Genomic DNA, 11,213 nt, shown 5'->3' with positions numbered 1-11,213 from the left:
TGGGAGCACCGACCATCACTTCAATCACAGCAAGATCAATGCCTGCTCTGTTTCTGCTTTTGCCATTAGACATTTCATTAAACTTGAATCAATAAAGGGGAGGTAAATACTCAGACTTGAACATCGCAGATTTTCAAATCGGGAATTATTAAGTGGACCGTTAGTGGCCAACACTGTCAGTGCTTATACATTTTTTTTATTTTTTTTCCCCCAAATTAACCCGGCGTAGTAATTATTGTTAGTAGTGTGATCACTATTGTTCAATCAATATTAGAATCTCACCAATTTCAGTACTTGCCCCCTATAAAGTTCCACATCACTTCTTTTACAGAGTGTCGGATAATTATGGACATCTATCCTTCTGCAAAGCAACGCAAAAATAGTAAATTTTCCTCAGTGAAAACAGGTTTACTCACTAGAAATAAAATTACATTTGTAGTAGACCCAAAAATCAATGAAAAGTTTCAAAATACAATTTCTCAGGGAAATATTCCTCCCTACTCTTACTTCAGATCAAACATGCTAAGGCAGCGACTGGACGTTTTGAATGAGGATGCGTGTCAAGACTGCATTTGTGTTGTCAGGTGTGTGTTCACCATCGCTTATAAAAGTTTGTCTTCAGCAATTCTCCAAAGGCCAATACAGGGTCAGGCAGCTTGAGGGTGGTCTGTGATGAGGCAAGGGAAGAAAGGCGGAGCCTTTTCCTGGGGTCAGCCTCTTCCAGATGGAGGTGCTGATGAGGTGGGACCACCCAATCTGGACTCTACACTGGAGTGTCAAATGCCACTTGTTTTCTTTTTTCATCATCCATCATGAAGAGTTTAGATGGAAGATGTGAGCGATAATATAAATGTACTACCCTGTTATATCTGTAGGGTACACAATAGACGATAATGGTGTTTTCCAGTTGAATTCACAAAATTCATGAATTGTAGCTTCTGTCAACAGCGACATAACTTGAAATATGAACTGATAAAAGTTTGATTAATAGAAACGTTTGTTATCTTAAAAGTGGTACATGGGCAGATGAATGGAGATATGTGTGTGTGTGTGTGTGTGTGTGTGCATGCATCTATATGTATATGTACATCCTGTTTGTAAACGTGTGTATGAGCGTGGGCCCAACACTATGCATTTGCATGTACCTGCATGCATGCAATGACACGTGTGTATGTACAGAAGTTCAGATGTATGTGTCCGCGGCTTTGTGTGCTGTTGCATATTTACGTGTGCATGCGAGTGTGTGTATGTGTCCATGGACGGGATTATTTGCGTGTTAGCCTCACTTGTCTTCATGTGGTTTACAAAAGGTGGGCTGGTGGGTGGCCCTTTGGTCAAAGGTGCAATGCCTTCACAAAGCATTCGTTAAATCTGGTGGATATTTGGTTACTTACATAACTCCCACGTAGTTACATCTCATTACGTCCAACAAACAGCCAATTCATATGGTGAGAGGTTCCTGTCCCCTGGAGCCAGGGCTGAATACCTGCACTGTTATGCTATGTATTCCAGCTGAATCATGATTCTCAGACTAAGAGGTTTATTCAATCAAAGGCTGTGTCTCAAGGTGGTAGAGATGTCTGGTGTAATTATTATTACGGACCCAGCAGATATAAAACGGTTCAAAATCAATAAGTTTATGTTCTTTTTGGGTTCAATAATGAAACCCCGTCTCGTCAAAAGAAACATAATTGCACGGTAAAGTGGTAACTTCCCGAAGCATCTGACAGCTCACCAACACAAGATCGCATTTTAAAATGGAAAAAAAAAATCTAATACATCTGATGAATAATTTACATGTCATTTGGGTAAGAAAAACTTGGAAGTTCACTCTGGATCATATTGATTCATTAAATCAAGTTGCCCATGCTCTTTGGAAGAACTTGAAAGATTCTTCTTTTTTTTTATAACAGAACAAAGGAGTGCCGTTGATCGTATTCAGTGCACTAATGTATCTACAAATGCCACTGTTTTTGCATGTCCAGCATAAATATTTTCCGTGGTGGTTGAGAGAGTGGGTACCAGTAGGGGTGGAGGGGGGTCCTTAAGTAGCAGCGGACTTTATCGCTCTCCTCCTTTCTAGTGGTGGTCTTTTCTAACTCCTCTTTCCTCCTGGTTCATACCCAGTAAGTCTATGCAAGATTTTCCATCAGATGGAGGGGTAACACAAAGATTGATATAAATTCAAGATCAAAGTCACTATCCTGGTAGGTAAACTATCTTTTTCCATGCACGAATTACATATTGCGATGACAACATTGTGGAAAATGTGTTTTAGATGTATGCATTATATATAGACATTGATGTTTGTTCAGTGTCTACGCACCCTATATTACTTGATGATTAATTGACAAAATGATGCATTTTGCTGGGGGCAAATGGAAACTCCCTAAAGGAATATGTGGACAGAAAAGTTATACTTGCTAAATGTTTAGAATTCGTCTGCTGACATTTTGTCTTTTTTTTGGTATTTTTTATATTATATATATTATATTATTCATTATATTGTACTTTATATATATATAGATTATATATATGAAATATGATATGTGTGTGTGTGTGTGTGATATAGCTTATATAGGATACAATATCCTTTACGAATGGAGAAAAGTTCACATGAATAATTAGGCCGTGCACTGAATGGTGGTCAGTCAGTGGTAGCACGCTTACTGAATTAAGCTGAGATTTAATAGTCTTTGATTTGACCATAATGTCCAATGTGATAGCTTCCTTCTTCTTCTCCTTTTGGCTGCTCCCATTAGGGGTCGCTACAGTGGATCAATCATCCATTGTGATAGCAAGCCGATTTATATGTGGAAGTGAAGGGTGACGATGATTATTCAGTCACAACTGTACCCACTTTAGCCAAGACAATTGTTTGCTCCTTATGGGGTACTGAAAGTATATCTTGGCTTGGCTTGTTGCGTGCTAGTGGTACCTATATGTAGTATTTTCATCATGTTGTCTGGTTTATTTAATTCCCCAGAGATTTAAAGCCGCGTCTGGACATATTTCTTTTAGTGGTTTTCCTGAGATGCGGATGCAGAGGATTATGTAACCCTCTGTATAGTGAAAGAAGTACAGTGTCCCTGACGTCCATACAGTGCTGCTCTGTTAGTGCTCTGCATCCTCTCTCCTCTGGCAGCCAGGAGCCCCTCTACAGCTTCCACTCCAATTAAATGCCCCGAAGCAGCTTTATTTAGATTTGACTTAACTCTGGCAAGCCACTCCATTGACTACTACAATTAACTAAGGCACTGTTGTATTTGTTTATTTTTTTACCTTTATGATCACATAACTATTAAGATTAATAATATCTTCATATAGTTGCTGGGAAATTAGCATTTTGTCCTGGGGCTGATCCTTTAAAAATAAAATTTTCAATAACTTTTTTTTTTCCAGTTTTGGGGTATTTTTGAGCATTTCATGTCAATGTAATTTGTATAGCCACAATACTGACTTTGTTTCTAAAATCTCACATTGGCACATTGAGAAAAGGTTTTTGAAACAAGTGGAAGAAAAAGCATAAGATTGTGTGAAAACAGAAATGAAACAGGAATGTATAGTGAGGTGTGGAGTCTGAGACAGCATCTAGTAAATGTTGCAGTATGCTCTTTATGCATATATCTAATGTAAAGAAACATGTCTTCTATTGCATTGGCAGTCTGATCAAATCAAGTCAATTTTATTTGTATAGCCCAATATCACAAATTACAATTTTGCCTCAAGGGGCTTTACAGCAACACAGTATTTGTCTTTAGACCCTCGCATTGGATAAGGAACCACATTTTCAGGGACACACGTTATGGTCTCCTCTTTGACAACTGCCGTCAAACTGCCATAATCAAGGCACTCAGTTCTCAGTTGACTTACAGCAGAATAAGACTAGCTGTACTTGACAGTTCCCAGGTGTGAATCAGATCACTGCTAATACGCAGCAGTGTTACAAAGAGAGTGCAATATCCTTTTCCTGGTACATAAAAGTTAAAACTTGCTCAACACAAGCACTGATTTGTGATGAAAACCATTAAATTGAGCTGCAACTCATCTCTGGCATGTTTTTTTTTCCCCATAGGAAAGTCCTGGCAAATTCCCCTACCTTCTGCTTACTGCAATATAGAGAAAGGAGTCATAATTTTTCCTACATACATACAAATCTTCCAGAAGGTATTCCATCTGAGGTTACTGCTGGTGGGGAAAATGTTGTTTACTCTAAGCCTTCTCCTCCTACTCACCCCATTTCCCTCCCTTCAAACCACAACCAATGAGAAGCGAAACTCGACAGGAAGTGACGTTACTAGCGCCTTTCTTACCCTCTCCAAACCAAAAACCACTGCTTCTCATGCCAAACAGTACTCAAGCAACACCCTAAAGCCAAACACAGTTAATCAGACCGTTTTAACCAACTCAACAACCAATCAAAATCCTCCAACTATCAATGCTCCAAAGACCACCAAAAGCAAGCCCATCTCAACAGTAAATCAAACCACTCTGTCAACACCAACAAAGCCAATTACAACCAGTGGTACCACGACCACCAAAGACAAGCTCACAGTCATAGTAAACCAGACAGCTTCAGTCAAATCTCCAATGACCAGTGATGGGAAGACTGTCAATGTCAAGCCTACTTTCACTGTTGTTCAAAATGTCCAGTCAATACCCATAAAGTCTGGGTCATCTATTGGTATCACAGCCACCAAAGACAAGCATACAGTGTCTGTCAATCAGACCACTTCAATTAAATCACCTACAAGTGATATGAAGATTACCAAACACAAGCCCTCCCCCACTGTTCAGAGTGTCCAGTCGTCATTTGCCAAGCCTGCTACAGCCAGTGGGGTCAAAATCACAAATGACAAGCTCACACCCACAGTCGATCATACTGTTTTAATCAAATCCCCATCAGCCAGTGATGGTAAGGCTGCCAAAGACAAACCTGTGCCCACTGTCATTCAAAATGTACAGTCAACACCCACAAAGCCTGCTTCCTCTAGCAGCACCATGGCCACCAAAGACAAGCAAATAGCCTCAGTCAATCAGACTGTTGAAAACAAATCTCCATCAGCCAGTGATGTGAAATCTAACAAAGACAAGCCTGCCTCTACAATAAATCAGAGTACTCAGTCCAAACTCACAAAACCCACTACAGCCAGTGGTGCAAAAACAACCAAAGACAAACACATAGTCAGTGTCAGTCAGACTGTCTTAACAAAATTTCCAAAAGGCAGTGATGCAAAATCTACCAAAGACAAGTCTTCACCAACCATAGCTCCAAATGCCCAGTCAACACCAATAAAGCCCGCTTTTACCGGCACTACAATGGCTAACAAAGATAAGCTGGCGGCTTCTCTTAATCAAACACTCCTAGTCAAATCTCGCACATCCGGTGATGTGAAGTCCAGTAAAGACAAGCCTCTCCCCACTGTTAAGACCGTTTCGCCAGCAACTGCAAAACTTGCAACATCTAGTGGTATCACAACTAACAAAGACATGCCCACAGCGTCAATCAATCAGACAGAAGTGATTAAATCTCCCACAACCACTGGTGAGAAGACCATCAGAGACAAGTCTACACCAGCACAACCAATCAAGGTGGTGATAACTGATGGCTGTGACTCTGGCCAAACCAAGGAGCAGATGCTGAAGCCCGGTTCTCCCCTGGTGATGACCCATAAGATCAGCCTGGTACCTGGAGGCTGTACTGGGGGATGTGTGGATGAAATCACTGCATTGAAAGGACGTTTAGCCCGACTGGAGAAGGAGATGTCCTCCCTAAAACATCATTGTATGATTTTCATCATCTTTATTTAATTATTATGGTTTTATTTTGTCCAGTTTCTTTACACTTATTTATCATTGTTCTATTCCATTTATCATGCTGTCTTTATATGAGATTGATTTTATAATCAACAGAATTCAGGCCACCTAGTAATCTGTAAATGTACTGTCTCCTCTTATGCTGTTTCCTTTTGTTTCTTCTCCTATGTCTATGTTCAGTAAATTGCCCAAATGACTGTAGTGGCAATGGGAAATGTGAAAAGGGAAAGTGTGTCTGCTCTCAGGGATTTCTGGGTCCAGACTGCAGTAAGTGTGCCCCTGAAGTTGACTGTTATAAAAGTAAGTCGGACTGTAGCAAACTTTGGCTTATGATAAAAATTTTACAGTAGTTTTTTTAAGGGACAAGTATTTATTTACATATTTACCCATTTTCATGTTTAGCAAATCTCATTCCTTTCTTTACCCTATCCTCTGTTCTTCAATTTTCAGAAAATGCCAAAGGGAAAGTCAAATTAATTTTTGAGACCTTGACTGCACAGGTAAACCAAAAAAGCAATGATGTCAAGGAGAACACACAGGAAAAGAATACCAAAGTCCAGAAGACGCTATTCCAGAAGAAGGATCAGAAGAAGGACATTCAAAGCAAAGATATTGACATCAAACCAAAGATGGCTGGAAGTGGAAAAAAGGGTCTGATTAAAACACTTGAAAAACAAGGGGCTTCTGTTAGTAAAACAACTAACAGAGGTTCTGCGATTGCTACAAAGATCAGTCGCCCAACAGTTGGTCAAGTTCTGCTAAAACATGAGGGCAGAAAGCAAGAAGAGTCCCGTAAAGGCAAAACTACAGTCCTGATTCCTAAAAAAGTCCTTTCAAAAACTGCCCTCAAGACAGTGTCGGTTAAAGATGGGGTTGAAGGTAAACCAAACGCTAAATCTGCCCAACTCAAGGACCAACCTCAAACCAATGAGACCCAAAGCATTTTGAAGAAGTCCAATGGTACTGCTAAAGTTCTTACCATTCTGACCAAGGTCATGGAAACATCTAACAACAAAACTAGAACAGGGAAAGAGACTGTGGAGCAGTCCACATCAGCTGAGAAGAATATTACCCAATCATCTGGACATAAACTCATCAAAAAGGTCAAAGAAGAAAGCATAAATGTGACTAAAATCATGCAGTCTCTCAATAACACAAAGACCGAAACAGGTGTGATTGGTTCTGGGAAAGGATCAGCTCCACAGCGAAGTCAATATGTAGTGAATGTGACCACTGTAGAGACAGCAGATGAGGCTAAAGTCCTTTCAAACAAAACTGCTGTCCAGCCCTCTGATAAGCCCTCCAGGAGGGTAGGAGGAACTGGCCTCGGTTCTGTGAAGATTGTGAACACCACCTCCTACAGCTTCACTCTTGCATGGTCAGCACCACAGGGTATGTTCAGGAACTTCACCGTCACAAGACGAGAGCACAGAGTGGAGGGTGAGGAAGAGGAGGATGAGGAAGTTGAAGGCCGTGCTCTTGAAGGAGAAGATAAGGCAGCCACAGCAAAGAACACAACTGAAGTCCTAGTGCAGATGGAACGGACCAATGGTACTACGCCCTCTGCTAAAGGTCTTGTTCCCCGAAGTAAAGCCGAAGGAAAGAGAGTCTCCATGGTTCTCCCTGGAAATGTTCGTTCTGTGGAGTTCAGCAATCTGCGGCCACAGACGCGCTATACCTTGTACATATACGGTACTGCTCCAGGGAAAAGGTCCAAGATTCACAGAGTAGCTGCAGCTACAGGTAAATACAATGATGCCACAACACCAATAACAAGTTATGAATAAATCACAGAACGTCTGAATTTATGGTTAATTCCTGTATTATTGTAACTGACTTGTTCTTTACTGGAGGTCTTGAATGGGCTAAAACCTAATTTTTTCCTTCTCCTTCTTTTTCCTTTGCCAGGTCCTGAGCTAGCCACAGAGCTGGTGTTCAGCAATGTAACAGAGTCTTCTCTCACAGTGTCCTGGTCCAAACCAAAGAGTACGTTCACAGGCTTTAGGGTCACCTACACCCAATTGGTCTCAGGTCTGTGAAAGTCATTTATAATTATACATTCACAAATGTGAAAACTCAAAAGGATCAGCATATCGATTTGTGTGGCTCATTCACCATTTAAGAAACCGAGTCAAGTGTGAAAATGTAATCATTTACGATGTTGTGCTTATATCTTCCTGTCAGGGGAGAGCAGCTCTGTGACTTTAGACTCCCATCAATCTCACATTGTTCTGTCCAAGTTAACTGCTGGATCCTCATACCTAATCAGTGTAACAACCATTCAAGGCAGGGTTCAGAGTGATGCCCTTACATCCATCATCACCACAGGTACACAAGAGACAAAACATGCTGTCATATACAGTATGAATATAGCATCATGCATGTTTTTATGATTTTGTTCCACCTAATTTCCTTGGTTCTTGGAAAAACAAAAAATGCACTACAGATTTCCTTGTGATTGCAGTGCCCGCCCCTCCAACCCAGCTTCAAGTAATCAACGTTACAGATACACGAGCTGTGCTGCAATGGACACCCAGTCTGGGAAAAGTGGACCGCTTCATCATCAGTTATGAGTCATCAAAAAGTGAGCGTAGCAGCACTGACCTAAGATAAGGACATCACCCAGGACTGGGAATTAAACAATTTTATAATCTTTTTCCCCCCTCTCACAGCTCCTAATGTGACTGTGACAGTGATGCTCTCTGGGAACTCAGTGGAGTACCAGCTGAAGGGCTTGCAGAGAGGCACCGTATACACTGTTAAGGCCCTAAGCCAGAAGGACAGCCTCCAGAGCACAGTCATCTCAACCACATTCACAACGGCTAATGGTGGGTACACTGGCAATAAATAAAGCAAGATTGGAACTTCTTTACTTATTATGTATTAAAAAAAAACATTGAAATGAAAGAAGTGCCTATTCACAAGCACAACCTGAGATGTCACAGAAGAGTTTAATAAGTCTGGCAATGTAAACTAACTGGATGTGTACTCCTGTTTTTGTACTCTTTAGTGGTTAAGGCCAGCCAGGTTGGTGCTCACTTTGCTGTGGTAGCATGGAAAGCTCCAGCTGTTGCTTTTCACAGCTACAGGCTGACCTACCAAGTGGCAGGAGGGGAGACCAAAGTGAGCAATGAATCCTTAACATGTATCCTGCCTTGTTAAATCTAAATTAAAATAGAGCCTGAAAAGTCTGTATATGGGTTTTTGGTTGCGTGTGTGTGTTTCAGGAGGTGATCCTGGACCCCATCATCACAGAGTATAAGCTGACGGGGCTTCTGTCCATGTCAAGGTATACTGTTCTGGTACAAGGTGAAAGAGATGGACACTACTCATCCATTGTCACCACAGAATTCATCACAGGTATGAGCACTTCCTATAGGGCAAAACCCTTCCTAAAAATGCTGCAATAACACCATTTCTTCCTCATAGCTATCCTCAACTCAACTTATCCTTCATTATCCTCATTTCTTCCCATCCCTCAGGGAAACAGCGTTTCCCATTCCCTGCTGACTGCTCTCAGCAGCTGTTGAACGGAGTGCTACAGTCAGGAGAGATGGATATCTACCCCCAAGGGAAAGATGGAGGAGCTGTGCGAGCCTACTGTGACATGGAGACGGACGGAGGCGGCTGGACGGTGGGAAACATCCCCGTCTTACTTGAATAAAATCTGAGCCTTTGTCCAGGGAAATACTATAGTGTATATTCTGTCTTCACAGCTTTCAACTGGCATTGTAATTGTTTTCCAGGTGTTCCAGAGACGGATGAATGGAAAGACTGATTTCTATCAAACCTGGAGTAACTACAGTGCTGGTTTCGGAAACTACAGTGACGAGTTCTGGCTTGGTAAAGTTTGGGCATATGTTGATCCTGATCAAAGCTAACGTCAAAACAAGCAATTAATTAGCCTAATCTTCACCCCCCTCTTCCTCCTTCCACCATTAGGAAATGAGCTTCTGCACAACCTCACCAGCATGGGCTCTGTGAGTCTGAGGGTAGACTTGCGAGTTGGAAATGACACAGCTTATGCCCACTACTCAAACTTCACCATCAACACAGAGGGAAAGAACTATGCCATCACCGTGTCTGGCTACACTGGGACAGCAGGTCTGTTTTTCTATGTTGAACAAAAAGAGAGAGCTGCTTCAAGCATGTAAAGAATAGGCTCTGTGCTTGTTAAGAGAACCAAACACTCTACTTCCTGATTAGGTGACTCTATGAGGTACCATAATGGACGACCATTCTCTACCTGGGACAAGGATCCTGACCCTCTTGGGATCCACTGTGCCAAGGCCTACATGGGTGGCTGGTGGTACAAGAACTGCTACAAGACCAACCTCAATGGTCTCTATGGCATCAACAGTAACAATCAGGTAAGATATACATCTTAAAAGTTATCTTAATGAGGACCCTTTGAATGTCTGGTGGTTTGTATCCACGATTTCATAGCAAATAACTATAGTAAAATCTCTCAATAATGTTTTCAGGGAGTGGTCTGGATAGACTGGAAAGGCAAAGACTCCTCCATTCCCTTCACTGAGATGAAGCTCAGACCATCTGGCTTTCTTCCATTAACCCGCGGCTAAATATGTCCTTTCATCGCTACGACCTTTTCAATCCCAAAACTGTCTGGAAATGCCTTTATTGCATCCACGTTTCCATCAACCTGCATACACAGTACAGTGGTTTTAACAACTGTGCTGACAGCTTGAAGTACGATTCAAAGAACCAAGAATGTGTTTTGTTTTGTTTTGTTATTGTACATCATGAGCTGTTTCTTTAAAAAGGTACCAATGGAAAAGAAAGATATTGTTCAATTGTTCAATCTCCATAAAGTTTTGCCTCTAAGACACTTCAATTGTACACCACCAAGGTATGCCACCCCACTACTACTGTAATTAAATATGCACTGTTTTGCTCTGTTGGAATAAATGTGGCTGAAGTGGGTCTAATGTGTCGGTAGCTTTACTTTACTGCTCTATGAGTGTACCACAACACCTGAATGAACAAGCTGGGGACAGAAAATTAATAAAAAGTAAATTTTAACACCCAAATCCCATCCATCCATCCATTATCCAAATCGCTTATCCTGCTCTCAGGGTCATGAGGACGCTGGAGCCTATCCCACCCAAAATCCCCACACCCAAATCCCTTTTCATAAAAAGTATCTCTCCTTGTTCCTTCCCAGTTTCCCCACAAGATGAACAAATTCATGTACACCTATCCAGTAAGTATCCAGTACTTAAGTAAATCTCTGTCAACCAAACTGGATTCATATATTTTGTTCTTCGCTTACACCATTTTCCCCACAAGAGGATTGGATGCTCTTTTCTATGTATTTGAATACTGTACATGTGTAATAGCTATGTTTGACATCTTGCGTCGTTTATCAAGCACCC

General features: G+C 41.4%; 1 protein-coding gene across 1 annotated transcript; it reads left to right on the top strand.

The window, feature by feature from the left end:
* The first annotated feature begins 6,812 nt into the window (after positions 1–6,812).
* tnxba (tenascin XBa) lies at positions 6,813–10,400 on the top strand. Its single transcript, XM_056286979.1, has 12 exons — positions 6,813–7,560; positions 7,726–7,848; positions 8,002–8,145; positions 8,282–8,401; positions 8,490–8,645; positions 8,828–8,940; positions 9,045–9,177; positions 9,300–9,451; positions 9,564–9,660; positions 9,760–9,921; positions 10,024–10,187; positions 10,302–10,400. The coding sequence occupies exons 1-12, from the start codon at positions 6,813–6,815 to the stop codon at positions 10,398–10,400; spliced, it is 2,211 nt and encodes a 736-aa protein (XP_056142954.1).
* Positions 10,401–11,213: the final 813 nt, after the last annotated feature.

Source organism: Lampris incognitus, chromosome 9, assembly GCF_029633865.1.
Source record: "Lampris incognitus isolate fLamInc1 chromosome 9, fLamInc1.hap2, whole genome shotgun sequence".
NCBI classification, from domain to species: Eukaryota; Metazoa; Chordata; class Actinopteri; order Lampriformes; family Lampridae; genus Lampris; species Lampris incognitus.
The sequence above is the reverse complement of the archived record's forward strand: the minus strand, read 5'-3'. Positions and strand labels throughout refer to the sequence as shown.

Excerpts from the sequence above, each read along its gene's own strand:
- tnxba (XM_056286979.1), top strand. The coding sequence starts at position 6,813 with ATGGAAACATCTAACAACAAAACTAGAACAGGGAAAGAGACTGTGGAG. Across the intron at positions 8,146-8,281 it reads TACATCCATCATCACCACAG|TGCCCGCCCCTCCAACCCAG; the intron begins GTACACAAGAGA and ends TTGTGATTGCAG. Across the intron at positions 8,941-9,044 it reads TGGCAGGAGGGGAGACCAAA|GAGGTGATCCTGGACCCCAT; the intron begins GTGAGCAATGAA and ends TGTGTGTTTCAG.